At 38.4% G+C, this 25,441-nt stretch overlaps 4 protein-coding genes across 10 annotated transcripts in view; 3 read left to right on the forward strand and 1 right to left on the reverse strand.

Moving 5' to 3' along the window:
- tex264b (testis expressed 264, ER-phagy receptor b) overlaps window positions 1-8,705 on the reverse strand; it is a 40,904-nt gene extending 32,199 nt beyond the window's left edge. The window contains exons 1-2 of the mRNA XM_030133413.1: window positions 8,293-8,705; window positions 2,761-2,982 (exon numbers count right to left, since the gene is read on the reverse strand). Of these exons, the coding sequence (XP_029989273.1) occupies window positions 2,761-2,982; window positions 8,293-8,547 (477 nt within the window). The 5' untranslated portion in view covers window positions 8,548-8,705. The remainder of the gene's footprint in view (window positions 1-2,760; window positions 2,983-8,292) is intronic.
- Window positions 8,706-9,562: 857 nt separating this feature from the next.
- On the forward strand, window positions 9,563-11,101 carry LOC115420212 (glutathione peroxidase 2). Its single transcript, XM_075353479.1, has 2 exons — window positions 9,563-9,834; window positions 10,476-11,101. Exons 1-2 carry the CDS (start codon window positions 9,610-9,612, stop codon window positions 10,824-10,826), a joined length of 576 nt encoding a protein of 191 aa, XP_075209594.1. The 5' UTR covers window positions 9,563-9,609; the 3' UTR covers window positions 10,827-11,101.
- A 1,042-nt stretch (window positions 11,102-12,143) lies between these two features.
- Window positions 12,144-13,597, forward strand: brk1 (BRICK1 subunit of SCAR/WAVE actin nucleating complex). The gene is made up of 3 exons (XM_030135382.1): window positions 12,144-12,349; window positions 12,930-13,012; window positions 13,108-13,597. The coding sequence occupies exons 1-3, from the start codon at window positions 12,232-12,234 to the stop codon at window positions 13,132-13,134; spliced, it is 228 nt and encodes a 75-aa protein (XP_029991242.1). The 5' UTR covers window positions 12,144-12,231; the 3' UTR covers window positions 13,135-13,597.
- An 874-nt stretch (window positions 13,598-14,471) lies between these two features.
- rbm5 (RNA binding motif protein 5) lies at window positions 14,472-23,172 on the forward strand. Of its 7 annotated transcripts, none has more exons than XM_030134073.1 (25): window positions 14,472-14,544; window positions 14,886-14,932; window positions 15,401-15,578; window positions 15,681-15,839; window positions 16,087-16,156; window positions 16,563-16,636; window positions 17,350-17,433; window positions 17,704-17,764; window positions 18,108-18,173; window positions 18,275-18,435; window positions 18,532-18,629; window positions 18,864-18,951; window positions 19,042-19,110; window positions 20,091-20,154; window positions 20,280-20,380; window positions 20,471-20,663; window positions 20,791-20,882; window positions 20,985-21,173; window positions 21,294-21,434; window positions 21,539-21,622; window positions 21,733-21,918; window positions 22,024-22,098; window positions 22,194-22,297; window positions 22,387-22,516; window positions 22,636-22,777. In XM_030134073.1, exons 1-25 carry the CDS (start codon window positions 14,491-14,493, stop codon window positions 22,759-22,761), a joined length of 2,694 nt encoding a protein of 897 aa, XP_029989933.1. In that variant the 5' UTR covers window positions 14,472-14,490; the 3' UTR covers window positions 22,762-22,777. The 7 variants fall into 7 exon arrangements, with proteins under 7 accessions (XP_029989933.1, XP_029989932.1, XP_029989931.1 ...); XM_030134072.1 differs by having other exon boundaries at window positions 20,794-20,882; window positions 21,536-21,622; XM_030134071.1 differs by having other exon boundaries at window positions 14,473-14,544; window positions 21,536-21,622; window positions 22,636-23,172.
- Window positions 23,173-25,441: the final 2,269 nt, after the last annotated feature.

Below are 25,441 nucleotides of genomic sequence, written 5' to 3' on the forward strand. Positions count from 1 at the left end.
GCCAGATCGCTGCCAGATCGGATCGGATCCCTCAGGACAGGATCATGAGACTTGTCAGTTCCATGCGTCGTCGCTGCACTGCTTGTTTGGAAGCCAGAGTTGGACACACCCAATATTAAATGATGACACTTTCAATTTCTGAGTACCTGTATTCAGTGACTGAATAAACGTGTTAAGTTGATCACTATTTGTCCACAATTCAGTCTCTAATGACCAGTGCTTCCCTCTTTAATATGAAGGTAACCCCAAACCAATTAATTTAATATATCTCCAAATATACATATTATTCTGACTATTCTTTTTAATGGCGCTAAGTATATATTGTGGTTATTATTTCACTTGCTTAATAGAGACATGTGAATGCATTCAGTATTTCAAAGAATCAATTCTCTGCTTTCATGGTGCAATGCTAGTTCTCACAGTTTTTCAAGCGAACAAATCACCAGGAGTATTAAAGTACTGGGTGTTACAAATACTAAAAGCTGAATTTACATGTGAATGTTCCCAAGAAAACTGACAAAGTTACATAAGCTGAGGTTTGACACCACAAGGGGATATCCAAATCTCTGTAGCACTGATATTTGAGAACACACAGCTGTACTGAAATGGTTTTCTGTTAATGACAAAATACCAAAGTACCACTGGAGTTGCTCTGCAAATATATAATCGAAGCTGCTATGGACTGCACCTGCACTCAACAGCTCCCCACTGTTATACCCAAAGATACCATTAATGTTTAGAAAATTTTAAATGACACTTATTTCTCAAGTGTGTAAACATATCAACAGGGTTTACAACCAAGTGTCTCTGTTTGTCTAGTGGCAGAAATCCCAGATCCATCCTTGCCTTGCCTTGCTTTACTAGTGCCAGAACAAAACCTAATTTTGCTCCAAGTCCACATAATCTCATGGAAATCAGCTCGTGTTTTTGAGGTATGCCACAAGCAGAAAGACAACTCATATATATTGTATATTGTATATTCTGCCTTCTGGACAAGCTTTACTTCAAAATAGCTCAGTGCTCGTAAAAAGAGTTGCACATTTTTCATTACTGGAGGAGGAATAATGGATCAAAGCCACCCTCACAAGGTCTTAAAGACAAAACAAATAACTGCTAAAATCAAGATAAACCCTGCAACAATCGAAAACTAGTGCAGTTTTATTTAGAACTACAGCTGTCTACTAGAACAGTACAGTACACGTTAGTGCAGTGAGTGTAGAGATAAAGATGAAAAGCCTTAATATTGTTGGTGAAGGAGACTGATGCCCAGTTTGATGACTGTGTGAGCTGACCTCTCAGACAGGCTAAGTGCCACTGGAGCAGAGCCAGGTTTAAACAGAGTCCAAGCAGATGGCAAAGACAGCCAGACAGGACACACAAACACATTCCTCCAGCAGAAGCAGAGCGACGGAGGCAACCTGTGGTGCTGCCACCTGTTTTAGTACACTGCATAATTAAACCATATCCAACACTCTCCGTTCATCACAGCGACTCACTTTCCCAGCATCCCCTGAGCAATGCTTGGTGAGCTCATTCTTCATGAAGTGTTAAAAGGAGCTTGGATTGCTCCGTTTTCACTCTACTCCTCTCTCTTCCACTTCACTTCACATCTCCATTTTTTTCAATCCATAAATCTCCTCCTGCTGTACTACTGAACACACCCTCAAGATAGCTCACAGAGGGTGTAAGGAAAAGTAAAGATGTGAGATCCTCAGTCTTTCACAGTTTTGATATGACCTGAAAGCTAACAGCATGACTCAGATATGCATATAATGATCCAGAGGTCAGATATTGATCATTTATTTGATGCAAGCCCACCTGAGATTTAGCATGATGATTCATTCTCACATGAACACACATTATATCCTTTCCCATTTTCCTATCACTAAAATAAGCACGGCAGCTCATAGTAGTTCTTTATTATTTCTAGGACCATTTCCAATATAATATTATTCTGAAAACATATATTAAAAATGTGCAACACTTAGCAGGTGGTCGGTAAGAGCAAAAATAGAAACACCAATCACTTCTGCTACATTCTACAAAGTGTTTTAATGCTGCTTTGTGTGCTGACTCAATGTGTAACTACAACAGTTTGTAAGAACACTGAAGCCCACTGGACAAGTACTGTATGTGATGGTGGCACTGAGTATGTGAAGATACTGTGCGCAACGTGATGCACAGTGATTCACTCAGTTTGTCTTCACACCTACATATATCATGTAAACACCTAGGTACAAAGATGCATACAAAAGTAACAAGAAAAGCACTCGGAGAGCGCAGACCTCCGCCAAGACAGATCTGCCTCCCGTGCGTGTTTGTTTGATTGGTGGCAAGATGACTCAAAAAGTTATGGATGAATTTTCATGAAATTTTCAGGAAATCTTGATACTGGTACAAGGAAGAAATGATTAAATTTTGGTGGTGATAGGGCCTGGGGGGGGGGGGGGGGGAGCCACCAAAATTTAATCATTTCTTCCTTGTACCAGTATCAACATTTCCTGAGAATTTCATGAAAATCCGTCCATAACTTTTTGAGTTATCTTGCTAACAAACAAACAAACACGCATGCACGCACACAAAGCAAAGCAATCACAATACCTCCTGGCAGAGGTAATAAACCGTTATACATGCAAAACTGGACTCATTAGGCTCATTATATCATGTGTTCTTGACAGTTTATCTGCATTTTCGTATAATTAGACAAATGAATGACTGTACTTCCAGACAGATAAAAATGCAATCTAAAAAGCATAATACCTTGATGTAGCAGTCTAGCCGTGGGTAGACTCGTTTTACTCCAAGGATGATAGATAAATATGTCCTATGGGGGAAGGAAGTAGTGACCACATGTGTGACTTCTGGAAAGGAAAAGACATTAAATCCAGATGCCTCATAGCGGTGTAGAAGATTCTCATCGGCCTTGTTTTCTCCTTCACTGAGAATACTGCCAACAGCATAGCGGCACTGTGGTCCTGGCACCTGGTAACAAGGAACAAACGAACAAATGAATGAAGACGGACAAAAGAGAACAAAACAGAACAAGTCAGGTAGATCAGACTAGAAAGAAAGATAGATCATTATAGATCGACTGATAGACAGACAGACAGACAGACAGACAGACAGACAGACAGACAGACAGACAGATAGATAGATAGATAGATAGATAGATAGATAGATAGATAGATAGATAGATAGATAGATAGATAGATAGATAGATAGATAGATAGATAGATAGATAGATAGATAGATAATCTTTTCTCACATCAGAGGAAAACTTTACTTCCGCCGACAATCAACATTTCCAAAGAACCTGTTTCTAAAGTATGACGAGTCATAAACACAGCTTGAGCAATGTGAAACAATTTTTTGAGGAGCTTTTAAATACAGAAACACAATGAGATGTAAGCAAAACAAGATATCTTCTGTTAAGTCAGCCAGGTGCCACGTTAAAGAGAAAAAATGCACTCATTAATCTGAGATCTAATTGGAACATTTGGCAGTGCACCAATTATTGCTCCTTCCTCATTTCTGAACGCCCTGGTGCCCATTAAAAAGAAAAAAAATGGAGACACTCTTTACAAATGAATACTTCTGGGACATCCAAGACTTTCTCCCTACTGTGCTGAGCTGAGCACCACTGAAGGCTCATGTAATAAATAAGCTGGAATGGTCCAATTTGTCCCTAAACCTATCAACGTTGTGCATCAAGAACAAACCGTGTGTTGTTTTTCTCCTGTGGGCTGGATTATTTGACAATTTTAGCTAATTTACTTTCCTAAAATGTAAAACCAGCAGAGGGTAGGACTGTGGTGTTTGCCATCAACTGCAAACTAAGCTCATTTTCCAAAGGAAAAAAAAATTACTTTTGAATTGTCGAGAGACAACAGTAACAAAACCAATAGATGCATTTACATTGTGATTAACATTTGAATCACAATCTGGATTATTACATCTAATAATCAAATTATCTAATTAATGAATTCTTGCTATCAGTATTAGCTTTTGTTCAAATTGTGATATTTGACGAATGGACCTCATTATCATAGCTGTTGCAGAAATAACAATTATGATGAATTTAGACATTTTTTCTTACATCAAATATCAGATCAATTTGAATCTGGCTGACTGCACCAGTTTGCAATCCTATACGTATAATGGTTTTTTTTGTTCTATTTTAGTAAATATCAAGTAGATTTGTGCGAAGAATTCAGCTATAAATGATCATTTTCTCAATGCTGTCTTTTTTGGCCTATAGAACTTTTAAAGTAGATTCAAACATGTCTTTGAAATAAAACTTTTACTTGTAATCTAACTGTTCTGTATACTACTGCCTTTCATTTTTGGTTGAATGTGCTCCAACCACTTTTAAAACTGAGCATATTTTAACTCTATAGAAAGGATTCTGGTGTTAAGTGATAGCTTTTTACATGCTGATTTTACTCCAAAGCCACTCACTACATTAGTTCCTCTGGCAATCATTCCAGCAGGCAAAAGTATACTGTCCTCATGTTGACCCTGCACTGAAGGCAAACACAGTATTGTCATCACCAGCATCAGTCGGTGCATGAGGTACACTCCAGAAACTAGAGTGAAAAATTTAACACAGCTTTTCACTGTCTATATTTGCTTGCAAGCTGCATATTTCACATATGAAAAATAGGTGCCTAGATGAGACACTACTGCTGCAAGTGACACTTAACACCAGCTTCACACACCTGCAGCCTGTGTGGCTACAGTAATCTGTCAACAAGGGCATCCTCATATCATGCAAGACAACTTCCAAATAAATGAGGTTTTATTAATAGCTTATTTGGCCTTATTAAAAACTGAGTGGTTCTAGTAGGCTAATTTCAGGGAAACTGCACACATTTGGATACTTTTGACACTTTGGATGTTTTGGAGGTACACAGTGGGAAGTCTCAGCCCAGTGGATATATTAATCATCACAGGACTCCATACAGGGAATCCAGAACAAAGCACCACAGCCAAAAGCACAGCCCTCTGTCCACAATCTTTGTTTTGCTTCTCTGCACTCATCAAGACACCAGAGTGCTGTCTTTTGATGTTTCTTCAATACCCTGACAGTTCATCCGAAGCAAAAAGTTCCGAAATTCCACTCAAGGAATCACATCTTTGTGTGTCTCTTCTACAGATTGCCTGAAATGGTTTTAGTGAGTCAGGAGGGAAAGAAAGGCAAATTGTCTTCACCAGCATACAAAGTGTGTTCCATCTACACTTGGATTCAGTAAGGCTTACATTTTTACCTACTATTTCACCATTCACCACAAGGACTAGCATGCGGGATGATGAATTTCCTTTCTGGCCCCTCCTTCAGCTGCCACTCGACAGCCTTCAGCATATTGTGACCCAACATGGGTCCCTGAAGATGGGCAGACACTTGTCACTATATCTCAGGGAACCATAAACCCTGACCCTGATCACTTACATAGAATATAGAAAGGACTGCAATATCACATTTGACAAAAAACAAGAAAAACACAATCTGGCCTCCCTCGGTTGTTCATCAAGGTTGGATACAGGGCGGAAGAAAAGGAGAAAGGCTTCACTGAAGAGGTGAAGTGGGAACACTAGGTCAGAGAAACCCCTTAGCTTTGAAACTGTGAAGAGGCTTTTGGAGGAGAGGGGTTTGGTGAGTGAGGCCCTGAATATGTGTTAGCCGTTTGAAGGCACACACAGAGCTGCTCCAGCCCTGTATCCATGGCAACCATCTCAGGACCAACTTAAGTCCTTGTTGAGGTCTTTTGTTTCTCCAGAGGAAGTGATTAAAGGAGGTAAAAGTGAGAAAACCCAGAACAGAGGAAGAGACTAGCTGCGCTGACACTTATCCTTTGTCAGCTGCACTTTTGAAAAATCCTTCTCACTGCAAATATCAACGGACAGTGTCTCACTATTTAGACACCAAATACCAGCTCCCCTATCTGACAGCACTCTCTGGGGCTCCTGACGTGGGCACTGAATGGCATCCTGAGGCTCGAACGCTAATGAGTCGAGATCATTACGCCAATTACTTTAACTTAGATCAGAACTTGGCTGTGACTGTGTAGAGGAGCAAGGACCCCTTACTAGCCTAATTGCTGGCTTGGGAAAAAGAAGATGAGCAAAACAAAAGGGTTTTGAAGAGGCACTGGGAAGAGTCCATCACTAGACTATGGTTACATTCTATCAGGTTGCTGTGCATCAGGTCACGGTAGGTTTACATGTGTACTACTGAAGCCATGGTGGAACCAAAATGTGCTGGCCAGCTGCAGTCAAAGCTGAGCGATTATGATAAAGATTTTTCAGTAATAAGTATTTACAGTCTGACAAGTGTGTGATAATGATCTACAGCATATTTTAGTCATATTTTCATCACATTTAGATGACTTTTATGTTAATGATATATTATAGATATAGGTTATGTTATTATTACATTTTTCTTGATTATACATAAAATGCTGACATGTGTCAACAGCCAAAGGATTTGTTTGCTTTTTATATTAGGTAACAGTCTCAAAATTCGAAAACATCAACTTTTAGTGCAAAAAAAGTTTAAAAAAAAAAAAAAAAGTCTTTAAAGTTGATTCTGCTATGGGCTGAAAGAACAAGTGAGTTGAGGAAAGTTATCCTACTCACTAAGTATTTGGATTATTATAATGATAGGTGGCATCTATGTATTTAGATTTGAGAGCTCTAGATCTTGTAGGTTTTTCTTTTCCAGTTTTGTAACCTAACCCTTCAGATGCTTTGGAGTAGATCAACTTTAACTTCTGTTTAACTTCTTCTCATTCTGTTTTAGTGTAACATGCCGAAAAAACAACTCAAGCTGGGCTCTCTTTATAATATCAGATCTCGTAACACATGACTCTGGAGACCTAGTGTGTGTGTGTGGAGGATTAGCTTTCACAAAAACAGATACAAAAATACGCTGCTGCTTACGGACAGAGAATGTGGGATGGAAGAGTTCGCAAGGAAGAGAGGGTAGGAAAGGATCCCAAAAAAAAGAGATTCATCTAATTTGCGTTTTAGAAATATTGGTCAACTGACCAACAACTTAAGTCACAAAAGTTTTATGTTTCCCAGCGATAACCCTGGATCAGTATAATATTATTATCCTCCCTCCAACAGTGTCATGATGTTTTTAGAGTGACCTTTTACTCAAGCTCATCTCAGCTTAACCAGTACTGAGGTAATTATCAAAAACTGCTTATCCTAGAGCTGGTCCCAGCTGACATTGGTGAGGGTTCACCCTAGACTAGACGTCAGTCCATCTCAGTGCTGACGCATAGAGACAGACAACCATACAATCTCATATCTACGGGCGATTTAGAGTTACCAATTAACCTATTAACCTGCATGTATTTGGACTGTGGGTGGAAGCTGAAGCCCCCAGAGAGACAAAGAAAGATCACACAAACTTCCTGGAGGCCCCAGCCGCCTGTTGGGTTCGAACCCAGGACCTTGTTGCTGTGAGGCGCACACACAAAACAATAACCCCATTAACTGTTCATTAAAAAATCTAATATAGGCAGCCTGTGAAAAACTGGCACTCTATAAGTTTAGGCCAATCAACAGCAAAAGGGATTTGCTTTGGACCACCCATGCAAAATTCAAAGACACTAATTTTTAATTGAAGAGATAAATAAACAAACAAGAAACCAGGGATCATGTAAATATTTGGCATGGTTGATAGTTGATTGATTATACTTGACAATTCATTTAAATTAGCCTAGATCAACTAATTGATTTTTTTGTAGCACAATAATTGACTATTTTGTCAATTTTGGAATTGTTTAGACCCATTCATTAGGCTCTGATTTGGAACATGACACATGAGTTTGATGACCAGCCCCCTCATACACACAGGATGCATCTGAATCTATAAAACACACCACACCCTATCCAGATGTGAAAACACCACTGTCAGCCAGTGCCAAAAGTCTCATAAAAATACTGAGTAAAAATAAAAACTAAGGAAATGTCAACGACCGTTAAAAACATCCAATGATCATACTATTAATTATTAATATAGTATATATTAATATTATAAACATTTTAAGTTGAATGAAATTAAGAAATGTACAAAGATAAGCGTTGTGCCAAATGAGAAGTCACGTATTCGTCTTGAAGCACTTGTTTAAGCAAATGCCATCATCGCCATCTAGTGGTCAGGCATAAAACTTAACTTCCTGAAACATCATGAGTGGAGCCCAATACTCTGAAGTATCATGATTTGAATGGGAAACAGTTCAGATAACTTGTTATTGAGTGTGTTGTGTCGTGGGTGTTTACCTCTTTAGGATCATCATAAAACACTCCCAAACACTGGAGCTTTGGTCCAATATTATGTGATTCCATAAAAGCCTGTCCGCAGTTTTTATAGGGTCCTACTATAAATTTGTAAGCGAAGGTAATCTTCTTTATGGGAGGAGAGCCAGTTATTATGATAATGTCTGAGAGGAGTCCGGAGTACACAATGTAAGCAGCTAGAGTTACCAGACATACCAACAGGCTAATGAGCACCAACACACTGACCCAGTCTGACATGATAAGACACTAAACGGTGGATGAGTCCGCTGGTTGTTCCGCTGCTTTTGCACACTAGGCTATAACTACATGTATTTCTGAAGGATACGAGAGGTTTTGCTGTTCTCGGTTAGCATTTGTACCTGACTGAACTTTGATCAAACGTTAACCACCAGAGATTGAACAGTCCACTTCCTGGAAAGTACCACTTTTGCCGGGAAAGGGGGAGAACACACAAAAAAAAAAGAAATAAAGAAATGCATATAATTCAATAAAGAAATAATTAATTCAGGTCTATAATACTTATTATAAATTAGCTTAAAGAGGTTTTAGCTTTTTGGGGAGGGGGATCTATTTTTGTTCATGTTATTCAATAAGTGTCCGTTAAGTGTAACCTTTGTCATCAATTACCCCACATAAAGTTCGTAGCCATTTTTTTCTGCTATTTTACACTATCTATTCTATTCTATTCTATTCTGTTCTATTCTATTCTATTCTATTCTATTATTTATTTGTTTGCTTATTTATTAGTAGTTCAGATTCTTTAACGTATAAACTTAACATGAATAATAAGACTGGTTAATAATTAATATTCATTACACAGTGTCACAATACAAAGACTTTCCTCTTAAATAAGAGTCATAATTTTTGTGTATGTGTTCTTTTTGCTTGTATTATTATTATTATTATTAGTAGTAGTAGTAGTAGTAGTAGTAGTAGTAGTTGTTGTTGTTGTTGTTGTTGTTGTTGTTGTAGTAGTAGTAGCAGTAGTAGTAGTAGTAGTAGTAGAACATTCGTCAATCTGAAATCTTTCTGTCCTATATTTCAGAATATTTGTCAATAAATAAATAAATAAACGACGACTTTCTGTAATGAATAGAAAGCTTTTTAAAAATTTGTTATATAAACTAATACATTTTGGAAATTGTTTTTGACTTGTACACTAATAAAGGCTGTGACTATGCCCCGCCCCATTAATAAAAAGGGGTTGGGCTTAATATTCTTGTTGACATTTTGGCCCCCTCCATAAAATTAAATTCAGCTGTCTGTTTACTGAGATAATCGCTGATCCAGTTGAACAGCATGTCCGGGACTGTCAGTTCTTTTTACGATCTTACAGCTAAATTGCTGTCAGGAGAAACCTTCAATTTCTCAACACTGAAAGGAAAAGTCGTTCTCATTGAGAATGTTGCATCTCTCTGAGGAACAACAAAAAGGGACTACACTCAGATGAACGAGCTCCATTCACGTTATTCCACAAAGGGGCTTGTTATTCTGGGTGTACCCTGCAATCAGTTTGGACATCAGGTAGGTCTGTGGAGGTCAAAGCAGATGAAATAGTCCAGAAACAAGAGGAAATATTGTAATAGTTTAGTGAATTAATGTAATTAAAATAATGTTGAATTACAATATGGACCTCTAAAACTTGTAACTCATGCCTTTATTTGATGTAATAACCATACTGTAGCATAAAAGCCAGTATAATAGAAGCTATATGCTATTAAGTCTGCTATTATATTATTGCTAATCCTTATTGAGTGGAATTCGCATAAATGAAATAGAAGTCTCACCTCATGGTAGACCTAATACATGTACAAGCAGTAGAGTTATTGTAAATATTTGAAACTATATAGTTTTAGATCATTATTATTAATGCATTCATGTTAAATAAGTATTTTACCTTTGTAGCCAGTCGACCAAATGCTCATTTTAACAATTTTACACACTGTTGTTGATACGTAACTCATTAATAATACCTCATGTTGTATAATTTTTTTGGACATCATGGTGTATATATGGAATATGCACATCCTATCTATCAGTGAGCTATAATGAAAATAGGAAGGGATTTCATGTTTTCTTCTACAAGTGACCTTATTTGGTTGGTTTTTAATCAGTATTCTGGTAGTTTTATAATGTATTCATGTTCCTGTCTTTTTATACAACAGGAGAATGGCAACAATGATGAAATACTCCCATCTCTCAAATATGTTCGACCAGGGAATGGCTTTGAACCAAATTTCCAGCTACTTGAGAAAGTGGATGTGAATGGAAAAGACGCCCACCCTTTGTTTGTCTATCTCAAAGAAAAGCTCCCATTCCCCTCCGATGATGCTGTGTCTCTCATGACTGATCCCATGTACATCATTTGGAGTCCAGTCACAAGAAATGATGTCTCCTGGAACTTCGAGAAATTCTTGATCGGCCCTGATGGTGAACCCTACAAGCGCTACAGCAAAAGATTTAACACCATTAACATTGAAGCAGATATTAAAGAGCTTCTTAAGGGCGTTAAATAAAATGTACTAGGTGGCAGATAACAGAGCAGTCTGACCAAACCCATTGGGCTAATCTGTAGTCAGACATCATTCCTGGGGTATTTTATCATGTAGTGCAGCTTTGCAGAAAGTTCACTGCAGCTCTCTTTAAAATTGTGATATTTCTAGTACTCTGTGGTTATTCAGCCTGTTTACTTAATGAAGACATTCCTTCAAACCTTTTTTGAAGAGGAGTTTCTGATGCACATGTAAAAGACTGACTCTACCACTGTGTAATTAATATCACACATTTTGGGCAAAACAAAATGAGTAAAAATAAAACATTTTAAACCACATAAAGGTGACTGTTATTTGTACACACTCATATGTAGCACACATTATTTAAGAGAACTCAGAGCACTCAGTGATAAATCTGTAGATTTTGTTCAAACTTGTCTTGTTCGAACCAGTTTCTTCAGTGCAGCACCATGGATAAAAAGCACTTAAACACATGTGGTGTTGAGTTATTGCATGTTACGGGTTTATCACACATGAAATGATGCCAGACTTGAGCACAGAAGCTGTAGCAAAAAAACAAAGCTAAAAACATCTGAAAATCAATGAATAAAGTATGAATGTTTAAACCAAACAACACAAAAATACTGTGTGTGTGTGTGTGTGTGTGTGTGTGTGTGTGTGTGTGTGTGTGTGTGTGTGTGTGTGTGTGCTTCTAAATGACCTATTATTATTATTATTATCTATAAATTATATTATAACCAACTCAACATTAGGGAAACCATACAATTAACAAACTTGAATACTTTAAATACTAGAGTCCTGAGTCGATGCATATATCAACTATAACATAACTAGAAGCACTCGGAGAGCGCAGACCTCCGCCAAGGCTGATCAGTGCCCCCCCCCCCCCGATCACCACCAAAATTTAATCATTTCTTCCTTATCCCATTTCCAACAAACCCTGAAAATTTCATCCAAATCTGTCCATAACTTTTTGAGTTATGTTGCACACTAACGGACAGACAAACAAACAGACAGACAAACAAACAAACAAACAAATAAACAAACAAACAAATAAACAAACAAACAAACAAACAAACCCTAGCAAAAACATAACCTCCTTGGCGGAGGTAATAATATAATATTAATATCTGTACCAAACCAATAGTTTTATTGCTGGGGGAAAAAAAGTTTAGTGAATATTAACAAAAACCCTTATAGTTAATACTAAAGGTACCCGAAAAGTTGCAACTACGCACACTAGGGGACATATCAGTAGTGGTTATTGGAGGTGTGTTTTGGGTCTGTGGTTGCTAACTATTGACTGCTAATGGCAGCAGCTGTGTTAGATCCGTCGCCGTCGCTGTGCTTCCTGGTTGTTGAATGCTAGCCGTGGTTCAACGCTACGCCGAACTGCGATTTACCAAACATGGCTGGCCAGGAAGACCCGGTGCAAAGAGAGATTCACCAAGATTGGGCGAATCGAGAGTATATTGAAGTAATTACAAGCAGCATTAAAAAAATCGCTGACTTCCTTAACTCGTTTGGTAAGTATACTCTTTTGACGATCCCGTTTTATTCATGAAATCACCGGTGATGTGGATGTGCTAGCCTGTTAAGCTAGCTCTCCTGCTGTTGTTAGCATCGATGTTGATGTTTTGTACGACCACTCCCAGTTAGCAATTAGCAGTATCGTTAGCCGTGCGCTAGTCGTTGTTTCTTCTTCTTTTTTTTTTTTACACGTATTATGACATCCCGGTAGTTACTTTTCTTGCATCTTGTTTTGCTCGTTCAATACACTTAGTAGCCTCACAAGTATAAAACACGGGATTAATATGGAACCAAAAGGTTTCAGTGATGAGATAGCTTATGACTGTAGGCCATGCTAAGGCTAAGGTTCCGCTAACATCAATCATTTACTTAAAGCCTTTCCTTAATACAGTCGTAGCTTATATCAGAAACAGTAAAGCTTAAGAATAGAATGGTGCTGTATTTAATCCTTTTATTCTCAAATACGTTTTTCGAATATGCTTATTTTCACTGCAAATGGCTATTGGGACAATTTATTCCTAAACTAAACACTTAAATGTCACGACAGATTAAATGATGTCATATTGTCATCCACAGATATGTCATGTCGGTCCCGCTTGGCTACCCTAAATGAGAAGCTAACAGCGTTGGAAAGGAGAATTGAATATATTGAGGCAAGAGTAAGTATATTGCGCTGTAATAGTAAATTTGACAATCTTCTTGTGTATGGGAATATTACAATAAATTAGTAATGATTTTGTGTTTGTCATTACAGGTAACAAAGGGAGAGACCTTGACCTAGAACCCACCATGGAATAATCATAGCACCATGGAACCACTTGCCCATTTCCCACCCTGAAGTTTTGGAATAAGTGTGATGGATTCCACCCTCCTTTTTGGGACTATGTGGACCATTTTTATATTAAACAACGGCGTTTTGTGTTATTTTATGCCATGATTCATTTGTATAGAATATATGGGTCTGTTTTGTGTGTCTGCCTGAAGAATCATAAATGTACAAGGCAAAAAAAGTTCTTCAATTATTGGTTACAATTAATATTGTGCATTTCAATAACAAAGTGGTTAACATTACAACCTTGTCTGCATTGTGATCAACACATCAGTGGTTATGAAAGGGGAACATTCCCATGTGCCAAGTTAAATGAGTAATTGTGTAGTCATCTTTATTATGGACCTCCTTGTACAGTGAACTGTTTGGTGATGTGACAGGATTTAAATACTGTAATAAATGATAACAAACTAAATGAGCAGTGATTCTGATTTCAAAACAATATTAAGCCATGTAGCAAAAACAAAGATCAACCACCATAAAGAACACTGAGGTGAATCTGGACAATAAGCTGAAAATGTAGGTGTAAATAATGACTGTGGTGGATCGGTGATAGTGTATATCATCGTGGCAGAATACCTGGGAAACGTGTGTCCTGTGCCCTACACTGATTGTGTATGCACATCTATGTAAGACTGCAGTATTTTCACTTTAAGATATCCATACTATTATACCTACATGAAATGCATCCATTTTGCAAAATTTCTCCTGATGAATTATTTTAACTGTGCGAAATAAGTGTGTTTTAGATAAACAAAGAAGGGTGAATTATGATTGATGTAAAATACACATGCATTAACATAGGCCGTATTGATTAGTATAAGATATTTTGAGTAAAAGATCTAAAGGGAGCACTAGAAGGCCTGAGATAAGCAATAAAAAGTAAATCAAGTTGATAACTGGTGAACGTGGTTGAACACAGCTTGGTGAGAATCAAATGCATAAAAATGAAAGTTGTCTGCAAATCAACGGTAAACTCTCAGAGATGGAGACCATTAAAATGGCGGAGTATGTAAGGGTGCAACTGTTTCCCCTCAGTAAGGTCTTTCAGGCGAAATTTAAAGCTCTTTGAACCTAACTATTGTGCTTAATTAAACCACGTTCGTAGTCTATCTTAAACACAAAAACCCCCTCTGCATGAAACTATTACTTCATGCATTAACAAACATCATTTGCAGAACGTAGATGTGAACGAACGAATACTTGGAGTCGTGAAGTCTTGCGTTGCCTGCTGCTGGGTGTTGTGCCTGAAGGGACAAATTCGTGGCATAAAACACGTTTTCCCACAATGCACTGAGTCATTTACTGATGCATCTTGGGATAAAGAAGCTACAGTCGTACTGTTGTGGAAAGTCCTTGAACGTGAGATGAATTTTGTTACCCACATTTTGTCAAATAACCATTTGAAAAGTTTGTAGTGGATAGTAATATTTTTGAACAAACTACATTGGAGAGTGGCTGTAAGTTGTGCCTGATAAATGTAGCTACCTAAAGCATGTCAATTTCATCTTAACTTTCATGTAGCGTTAAATCATGTCTGTTCGCGGCTATCATGTTACAGTTTGAGGCATTTTGTTTTGTTTTCGGGCTGCTAAAACTTACCGAATGCACCGCATATATTTAGTTAATGGTGCTTTTGACGACAACAATAATATCGAGTTCTTAAAGTAATCGAATTTTCTGTGGTATTTTTTGGATTCTAGAGGCCGTGTGTCTGCGAAGCGGTAGAGAAAATGGGAGCTGATAAACGGTGAGTGAATAAGCTACAGTACGAAGCGCTACAACCAATCGCCTTGGCAACGTTAGGTCTGTCACCTCACGGTAGTTTTATTCTTACGTCTATTTGATCTCAGTTCTTTAAAGACACACAGAGAGCGTATCTCACCATTACAGATGAAACGTCTCCTCATGTTGGACACATCAGCCGTTCAATCAAATAGGTGACCCTATTTTCCAGGGTGATCCAGACTTATTCTGAAAAGCCAATATGACACTACAGTGATCACAGACTCGTTTGCCTTTTGAAAGAGAAATTCAATAAACAGTATATTTATTAACTTGTGTGTTTGTTAACAAATTCTAGTGGGAATGTCTCAAGCTTTAATACTCAGTTGATAACTTCTTCCGGAAGCATTATCGAGTTAGCCTTTGTTTACTTATTAACAACACTGAAATCGACTAAATATGCGAAATTAAAGGTTTTATTTCTATTAAATAGAATAAGTCGGACTGAACGTAGCGGTAGATATGGCTCCGACCAGCCCCGGGATGAATCCGACTGGCGGGACAGACGGGACAGGGACCAGGAGCGGGATCACAACATGCGTCGTTGGGGGGAAGACAGACGCAGTGATCGATATGATGGTGATCGTCGTGGATCAAGAGATAGTCCAGAGGTACCCATTTGAATATTTAGTTATGTTACGGCACAGCTACATTCTAGTTGTAAAGCAGCAACATATTCACTCGACTAATGCACTATCACATCTGTCTTAAAGCAAAGAGAGAGGAAACGTCGTAACAGCGACAGATCAGAAGATGGTTATCACTCTGATGGAGACTATCCAGAGCAGGATTACAGAAGGGAGCCTGGGGAGGACAAGAAAAGCAAGACCATCATGCTCTGGGGTCTGTCTCCTCACATCACTGAGGATGATGTAAGTGTAGCATTTCCCACACAACTGTTTTTGTTAAGTTTGGTTAATTTGATTGAATATGTGTGTGTATTTCATAATCTCTTAACCTCTTAAAAGAGAATGACCTTTGAATCATAGTGTGAAGCATTGTCTGTATTGATACATACTGTCTTGTGCTGATGTACACACTTGAATTCCCCCCGTGGGGGATCAATAAAGTATATCTTAATTTATAATGTTAAGGATTGTCTGCATGTTGTTCATTCAGATTCGTGTTGCAATTGACCAGCTGGAGGGACCCCAACCAGTGGACGTGAGGCTAATGAAGAAGAAGACAGGTGAGAACCAGATATACACAGGACCCCTACTTCCCCTCAGTCTGTGACCATAGGGCCAACCTGCTTCCATTCAGACCCATTGTCCCATAGCGGTTAGGAAAGATATGTATCACATTAATAATATTTAAACTGTCGATTTAAGGCTGATCAGTTCATGTCATTGCGGACCCTGACAAGGTAAGTAACAGCAGTTTTGAGGAAATCAATTGGCAGACACACAGTAGTAGAGTGTGTTTCAGACAGAGGTATTCAGCTGGATTTCTTGCTATGGTAAACTCCTAAGGAAAGGCCTAATGTTTACCCAACAAGGCCTGGGTCGTGAAGCAGTTTGTGGAACAGTTTGAATAATATGCCCATGGACTTTTAACTAACACGCCTCCCGTCTATATTTGAATGCTGTCTCTAGGTATAAGCCGTGGTTTCGCCTTCGTGGACTTTTATCACTTGCAAGATGCTACCCGATGGATGGAGACCAATCAGGTTGCTTCACAATCGCCAAGTCTAGTTTTAATCTTGGGGATCTTGAAAATAACCCAAATGGCAACCAGAATGTATTGAATAAGTAGTATGAAAAGAGAACGATGGATTTATGCCACAGGGCAAAAATGATTAGATGTGCATCAGGGATGATTTCATTATTATTTATAAAAACTATTATTGGAGTTTAATGGGCTGTTGGTAGTGTCAAATATGCAGGTATGACTCATACTGTGAGGTCATCTTAAGATATTTGCATAGGGAAAGGAACATACTCTTGTCAGCCCATAAATGTATCATCAGTGATATTTCAAAGTTTTATAGAAATCTTAACTATTATTTTTTTATGCCAGCCCCTTTGGTAGAAGATTTTTTTTTTTTTTTTTTTTTTTTTTTACCTTTTTTCGTTGCTATAAAGTCCCCTTCTCCTTATTCTTTGTGGAAAACCAATCCCTGGTTTTACAGAAAGCAGTCAAAATTGTCTTTTAGGGTCACATTGTACACTCTGCTCCAGCTCAGTCTGGGCACTCGGGTCCCAAACACTTAAAGAACCCTCTATACATCATGCTTACATATACATCATGTGCCTGTCTTAAACACAAAGGCTATCTGTTGGGGATCCCTTTCCCCATTCTCTCCCTTCCAACACTGCTTGCTCTATTGATGAATTAGCCAGTGCAGAGAAGAGATGATTAATAGTTGTCATCCTTTTACAGAAACGTCTGATCATCCAAGGAAAAACTGTGGACATGCACTACAGCCATCCCAGAAACAAGTATGAAGACTGGCTTTGCAATACTGTAAGTTAATGATCTCTTGATTTTTACTACTACCACCTTATCCATATAAATCAAATACACCCACACATATAAATGTCAGGCCTATAAGGTTGCAGCTGTTGCTATCCTATCAGTGTATTTTGTGGTACACTAACATATGGATCAGTGGTAAAGGTTAGGTTGTGTGTGAGGTGAGTATAGTATGCTGCACCAATATTGCGTGTTCTGAGGCAGCACTGATGAGGGCTTTAGTAGGTGTATAATAAAAATGATGTGAACGGTTACTTGCAGTGTGGCCTGTACAATTTCCGGAGGAGGCTGAAGTGCTTCAGGTGTGGAGCATCCAAAGCTGGTAAGTAGTTAAATCACCAAGAGGCCACTGACTGCAGACATCTGGGCATCCCGAAGCACAGTGCTGCGATGCAATCCAGTTTGTGTTTTTGCCGTTGTTGAACCACATAGTAAAACAAGTGATGATGATGAAGTCTTATTATAGACATGATGTTAACTCCAGACAGAAAGCATAGATTTCACACAAAATAGCATGCATCTTTCCTTATTATGTCAGAAGACTATAAAAGGGTGAGAAAACTCTATACACGCAGGTCTTTAGAACTTAGCTGTGTTATATGGCAAACAGCAACTGCTTGTCAGCGCAGATGCTAATAATCAAGTGTCTGTCATTTTCTCAACAGAAAGTGAGACCAGCAATAATTCTGGAGCCCCTGAAAGTCAACCCAGTGGAGACTTCTATGGAGACAGTAAGGACTTTAGTTTCATATTTATACAGTGCTACTTACTTTAGAATAAACTGAGTCATTATAGCTGTTGTTCTCACACATTAAATTTTGTCCTTTCACAGCCATTATCCTGAGAAATATTGCTCCAATGACCACTGTAGAAGCCATAATAACAGCTCTTGCACCTTATGCCAATCTTTCATCAAACAACATTCGTCTCATCAAGGACAAGCAGACAGGCCAGAACAGAGGTTTTGCCTTTGTACAGCTGTCCTCTCCTCTGGTAAAGTTTTTACTTCAGAAGAACATTCCCTAATCTACATTTCTAATGGTATCTAATCTGTGCATTTACCCAAAGTTTAACCTGAATTTTTTACAGGAAGCCTCTCAGCTGTTAACCATCTTACAGGGACTGCAGCCTCCTCTAAAGTTGGATGGCAAAACAATTGGGGTAGATTATGCTAAAAGTGCAAGAAAGTGAGTAAAACTTACGTATATAGTCACAAGTATTACGGTGCCCTAAGTTTGTGTTTGATGAATAGAATTTCTGTCTTTTTGTGTGTATTTTTTGTTTAGTTACTTTGATTTCAGTGGCAAGTCTAATTTTTTGTTCAAATTGCTTTATTTTATTCATGATAAAACTAGACAGACTTGTCCATAATTATGACATGAAAAAATCTGTTTGTAATACTGAATCCTTTGCCTGCTCAGGGACCTTTTGCTACCTGATGGGAATCGTGTCAGCGCCTTCTCTGTTGCCAGTACAGCCATTGCTGCAGCCCAGTGGTCCTCAACTCAGGTAGGCCCATTTGCTCTCAGTACATTATTGCTACATCTTATGTTCCACTGTAAATGTAATTGGCTCATATTCTACTATTCATTGTCTCAGCCACAGCAAAGCTCAGAGGGTGTGTCAGAGTACAGCTACCTGCAAGAAGGCTATACTCCAATGTCACAGGTTAGTAAAAAAAAAACAAAAAAAAAAAACAAGACAACTCATACGAAGTGTAATACCAATTTTCAGTCATCATATTTTGGTGCTTTTTGGGAAGTTTGCCAAAAGCTCTGGTATCATCTAGTGGCAGCTTTAAGGGACTACATCATCAGTAACAAATCAGAAAATGATTACCAACAGTGAGCCCTTTTACAGGACCATAAAAATCCGATAATTGCTGTAATCAGATTCGATGTGGTTACATGCACTTCAGAAATGTGATAATCGAAAAACCCTGGTTTACATTTTTCAGTCCATTATTTGATTTCTTTCGGTGTACATAAGTATCTTACAATGTAAGACGCACACTTCCTGTCATTTTCAAAACATCTGGTCTCTTCTTGTTACCATGGTAACGCCTACAGTGTCAGCGTTAGCTGTTCTAATGTGGGAACTAATAAGACTACAAAATAGGTTACATGTTGGTGCTATCCTTCATTTCATTGTTTGTTTACCTTTTTCCTTAGGCTCACATTGTCGCTGTGTAACTTCCGTTTTTATAGATTTTTTTTTTTACACATGCACAGATGTAAAAAAAACACCTGAAAGAAATCGGATTAACCTGTGTGCATGTATGAAGACATCAGAGTATTGGGGAGAAATCTAGGTGTGTTAATCTGATTTCTCATTATCAGATAACTGCCGTTACCGGATAAAGGCTATCAGATTATCCTGTTTACATGATCACTTGAGTTGTCTGATAACTCCAGAAATCGGATAATGATGGCAGTATTGGTGTGCATGTAAACAGGCTCACTTTCATCATTGTACATTAACAGATATAATCTGAGGTTGTACTTGAATGCCATAAATGTTGGTGAGTATTTCATGTCTTTAGTAGTGAGAGTAAAATGTAGCACACCCCACACTTGTGACAGAGTCACGTATTTAAAGGCTTATTTTGTATTATTCGTGTATTTTAATCATTGTCTTTTTCTCAATAGGACTACCAGACATTTTATCAGCAAGCAGGGGTCAGCACCTCTCAGGGAAATGGGATCTTAGGAGGTATATACTCAGACACCATTCATTGCACAATATCATATGAGAAAACGAAAACAAATTCATTTGTAATAAAATGTAAATGTATTAACATTCTTACATACTTATTTTGTTTGCCCTTACGATTTTAGCTGCCCCAGGTTTAAAGATTGTCCCAACTGCAGCTGGAGTAGTCATTTCACAGAGCGCACAAGTCTACCAACCCCATATAATTGCTCAACCTGCTGTACAGGTAACACATCTTGTGTGATTTGTTAATTGCACTGTTGTGTGTTATTACTGAGTAAATTCTGAAATCTGTTTATCACTGTGTATATTTCAGGCACTGCCACTTGCCCAGCAATTAGAAACAAAACCCCAAACAGGACATATTCCAGGGGTTGAAGCCATATCTCTGCCTGTTGCCCCTGTGGTTGTGCCTGCTGCTGCTGCTGCCGCCGCTGTTGCTGCCGCTGCTGCTGCTGCTACCACCTCTTCACTGGCAGCCTCTGGACAGACTTCTGACACTAACACTGGTATGTTCTCTCTATTTTATTTATGTTTTGGTTTTCACTTATTTATTGTAATGGACATCTTCAAGGCTCTGAGTTACAGAGAAACAGAACAACCTGCAGAAACTGATATTATTTTTATGGTGAACAGTTGTTCCAGATACATCCACCTACCAATATGATGAGTCATCGGGCTACTATTATGATCCTCAAACTGGTCTGTACTACGACCCAAACACCCATGTAAGTACTGCTCATCTACTGTATATGAAATACTTGTTTCTCAGTCCTGTCTGGAGATAAATTTTGTTTTAATTTGATACATTTGGATTCATGTCCTTTCAGTATTACTACAACTCTCAGACGCAGCAGTATTTGTACTGGGACAGTGAGAAGCAGACGTATGTCCCAGCCTCAACTGACTCAAGCCCTGGTCAGAATGCTAATGCGAATGGTCCTGCGGCTACAGGAAGCAAAGAACTCAAAGAGGGCAAGGAGAAAAAGGAAAAGCCCAAAAGCAAAACTGCTCAGCAGGTACTGTGGTAAACTTAGTTCATCTTATATTTTTATACATTTACATTTCATGAAGAATTCCAGCTGTTTTTTTTTTTTTTTTTATCCAAACTTTATATTGACATCTGTTTGAAACTTCAGATTGCAAAAGACATGGAACGGTGGGCAAAAAGTCTTAACAAACAGAAGGAAAACTTCAAAAGTAGCTTTCAGCCAATTAGTCAAGAAGAGAGGAAGGAAGCTGCGGCTGCAGATGCTGGCTTCACTCTGTTTGAAAAGAAGGTAGCCCAGAGGGATTCAATGTCTTACATAATTCTCAGACGGGCATATGTAAATCTGTCATTTTTGAAATGGAAGGACTGAATTTAATTTTTTTCTTCCAGCAGGCAGGAGGACTAGATAGACTCATGCCAGAAATACCAAGGGGTCCAGAAGAGGAGATCCCATCCACGTCCGTTAACAGCACCAAGGTCCGTGTTTACTGCATACCTCGCCTTAGAGGACTGAACGTTTTTCTGTTTATTTCCCTGTGTATGTTGTTGCTTTGTACTTCATACCTGTTTGTCTGTGGTGTGGGTAGTGTGGCCTTGTGGCTGCTTACAGTGGAGATAGTGATCCAGAGGAGGGAGGGGTAGACCTCGACGGTGGTGACGGAGGACAGGACAAGCTGACTGACTGGAAAAAGATGGCCTGCCTGCTGTGTAGGAGACAGTTCCCCAATAAAGAGGGTTTAATTCGACATCAGCAATTGTCAGATCTCCACAAGGTAACACAACACTGACTGTATCCAAGAACATCTATTCACCTCAGCTATAAACTCATTAATAGTTTAGATCTTCCTTTTTCTGACGTGTCACTTCTATTGTTTCAGAAAAACTTGGAGGTTCTCCGTCGATCCAAAATGACCGAAGCAGAGCTGGAAGAGTTGGAAAGAAAAGAGACTGAGGTGTGTCTTGGTAAAAAAAAAAAACTTCCACCTCAAAAATATAATTGCCCTTTTAAACTCCATTTTAAAAATATGTCATTCTTTGTGGTTAATAGATGAAATACAGGGACAGAGCAGCTGAGAGGAGAGAAAAATATGGCATCCCTGAACCACCAGTGCCCAAAAAGAAGAAATTCAGCCAACCAGCAGCACCTGCCATGTAAGCATTTTAGCAAATTATTGAGTGTATGGTGCAATGAGTTTATCTTTTTGCATTAATTGCTGAGTAATTCCCTTTCTTCTCTACAGTGACTACGAGCAGCCCACTAAAGACGGCCTTAACAGTGACAACATAGGGAACAAAATGCTACAAGCCATGGGCTGGAAGGAGGGGAAAGGTCTGGGTCGAAACCAACAGGGAATCACTACACCAATCGAGGTATTTAAACCTTGCTTTTTGTTACACTAATTATCAATGAGCATGAGCATGTACATGCCTTTGCCTTCTAGATAAAGGGTGATGACTTTTTTTTCTTTTTTTTTTGTGTGTGTGTTTAGGCCCAGATGAGAACAAAGGGAGCTGGTCTTGGCATTAAAGGCTCCAACTACACCCTCTCTGCTTCAGACACATACAAAGACGCTGTCCGCAAAGCCATGTTTGCTCGCTTCACCGAACTGGAGTGATTGGTTATCAAACTCAAGTCATTTGTGGTCATGACCTGGTTTTTTTAATGGACTTATTACTATCTGATTGAGAGCAGCAATGCCATTTCTGCACCAACGAAGTCACTGAATCTCACGAAGGCAAACGACACTCTCCTCTTTGACCTTTGCTCCGTACAAGTTGATGATGATTGTCTCCAGGAGTAGTCTGTAAAACCAACCTTGAAAAAAACGTGTGTAATGGAGGCATTTTATCATAGTGAATAATTTAATTTATAAATTGTAAATATGCACAGTAAATTTCCTTCCCTCGTTTACTTGTTTCTTTTATATTTTCTGTGGTAATTGAATCCTTTTGTCTCAGCATGTCTGAAAAGATTGTACAGTTTATACAAAATGTGTTTGTACAGACAATAAATGATACAGCTGATTGATGAGGGTGGTTGCATTACTTTTTTCCAACTCCAGAAAGAAAAAAAAATAGGTTTTTGGTATTGTAGATTCTTATTCTTTGGATTAAATTGTAGACCCTCTGGTATAAATGCTGATGGATTAAATGCAATTATTTTAAGGCAGTGGTTCTCAACCTTTTTTGAACAAACACCCCTTTTTGTCACCATGAGCATCCTGCCATTGACATAACATGCTGCTTGATATTGACACATACAGACTAATGCCCCCCATTTCAGTCTCAGCTTCCCCCTCCCAGCTTTCTCCTTCCAAATGTCCCCTGATGGTGCCCCAGTGCCCCTTGGGGGGCTGCACCACCCCTGTTGAGAAACACTGTTTTAAGGCGTAGTCAGGTTGCTATAGACACATACAGGGAACTAACAGTTAATACTTGTATCCTTTAGGTGTTAGTAACTCTGAAACATTTGCCGCTGTGTGTTTCCTTAGCTTGACCTGCATCCTCTTCTATATATATTGACAACTGAAGGCCAGAGTAATCATATTAGTAACATAAGAATGAGTTTGTTGGTGTAGTCTTGTGCTTGTATTTTGTATTTTTCTGTACCTTTATGAACTGTTGCATTGTCTGGTTTGGTCAGTTGTATTGAACAGGGACATACCACAGGGAGGCAGTGGTTATCCGTCATATTCCCAGTAGCTGACATTTCAAAAATACTGACAGGATAGGAGGCCTTTTTTTTTTTTTTTTTTTTTTAAGAAAAACACTTCTTCGAAATCTTTGTTGGTCTTTGGTCTGTTAGTAGAATATCTAAGGATGGTATGTATGATACTGTAGTAGTGACAACATTCACCACTGAGGATCCTGCTGCTCTGGTGGGTGTGGAGGTTCTTCTGAGGTGTGTTCTGCAATAACAACTCACAGAAGCCTAACTGTAATAATGTATGGAATGTATCTTACATCTAGAAAAACAGTAAAGTACCGTGTGAGTAGATGAAAGTTTTGGGTGTTTGTGGATGCTTTTTCTGAGTTAGATAAAACTCCCCCCTAGCATCTTAAATTATGTTAACACTTACCTGTCATATCTGTAAAACATAATGAGTGAGGTTTTTTTTTTAAATCTTTTCTTTTTCCTTTTTTTTTTTTTAATTCTATAAGTATTGCAGCATTAAAAAACTTGATGTAATATTTTGCCATCTATCAGTTTGCAGTTACATATTTTCAGATTTACCTGATGGGAACATTATGATGTGAATATGTGAATATTGTACGGGGGAATCAAAGGCTTCTCCTCACAAAGAAGTGATCGGTTTGCCTTTCAAACATAAACAAAAAGTCTTACACAATGAAAGCCAATTCCGTATAACCTTACTTGTGCTTCTCATGGTGCTACATCCTTTGATATTTCACTCTCTGGAGGAAAAATGTTCCAAACCTCCCATTCACCTCTGTTACATAAATATGTTTTAGTAATAAGGCCTGACTCCTGTGGTCTGAGGTGGACTCTCTGCTGTTCTCTCATTCTGCTTTCTCACTTCTCAACTAAACATCCATCTGCAGCCTGAGAAAGTCCATTCATGTCATGTTCAGTTCTTCTTTCCATGAATAAAGTTTACCTACAACTTTTTTTTTTAAATAAACTGTAAAACTGATAATGAATTTGACCTCTGTCTGAAAAATGTCTACAATGAGTGTAGCAGTGGGAATACTGCTCAGTTTAATGGGGTGATGGCCAGTCACTTTCCATTTCGTGTAATTCCTTCTACAGACCAAGGTCAGGCATCAGAACTCAAACATTTCTCACAGGAGTTGGTGAAGAGCAAAACAGTCAAAAGCAGAGTTAAAGCAGAGTTAAAAGTGAGTAGCTACAGTACATATCATTAGCCTCTTAGCATAATTGCCTACGTCATATTTTTGGCCAAATTGTGAAATCTATGTTACTATCCTATCGCTGGTTCATTTTTCATCATTGGCTATGACCTGGAAAAATATGACTTAAGTTATCATGCCACAGGGCTAATGATATGACAGAGATCTGTAATGAAACTGCACAATGAGCCTAATCCTTCACAGTTACTGCATTATTATGTTATGTCAATATATTCTCTTCAGTATAAAGTTTTATGTAGAATATCACAGCCGACTGCACTAAGGTGGGAGAAATTTATTGGACTTTACATCCTTTCATTGTTGAAATACACCATTTTCCACCATTTCACCATTGTTTAGTTTTCTTTTTTCTTTCTTTCATTTTAGAGAGCTGATGAAAAACATAACTTCTCTCTTGGGGAT

Source organism: Sphaeramia orbicularis, chromosome 5, assembly GCF_902148855.1.
Source record: "Sphaeramia orbicularis chromosome 5, fSphaOr1.1, whole genome shotgun sequence".
Taxonomy (NCBI): domain Eukaryota; kingdom Metazoa; phylum Chordata; class Actinopteri; order Kurtiformes; family Apogonidae; genus Sphaeramia; species Sphaeramia orbicularis.

What these genes read in the sequence shown, in the direction of transcription:
- brk1 (XM_030135382.1), top strand. Translation starts at nt 12,232, where the DNA reads ATGGCTGGCCAGGAAGACCCGGTGCAAAGAGAGATTCACCAAGATTGG. An exon ending in TGACTTCCTTAACTCGTTTG is followed by an intron (nt 12,350 to 12,929) that starts GTAAGTATACTC and finishes TGTCATCCACAG; the next exon opens with ATATGTCATGTCGGTCCCGC. An exon ending in TTGAATATATTGAGGCAAGA is followed by an intron (nt 13,013 to 13,107) that starts GTAAGTATATTG and finishes TTGTCATTACAG; the next exon opens with GTAACAAAGGGAGAGACCTT.
- rbm5 (XM_030134071.1), top strand. Translation starts at nt 14,491, where the DNA reads ATGCATCTTGGGATAAAGAAGCTACAGTCGTACTGTTGTGGAAAGTCC. An exon ending in GATGGATGGAGACCAATCAG is followed by an intron (nt 16,637 to 17,349) that starts GTTGCTTCACAA and finishes ATCCTTTTACAG; the next exon opens with AAACGTCTGATCATCCAAGG. An exon ending in GAATCACTACACCAATCGAG is followed by an intron (nt 22,517 to 22,635) that starts GTATTTAAACCT and finishes GTGTGTGTTTAG; the next exon opens with GCCCAGATGAGAACAAAGGG.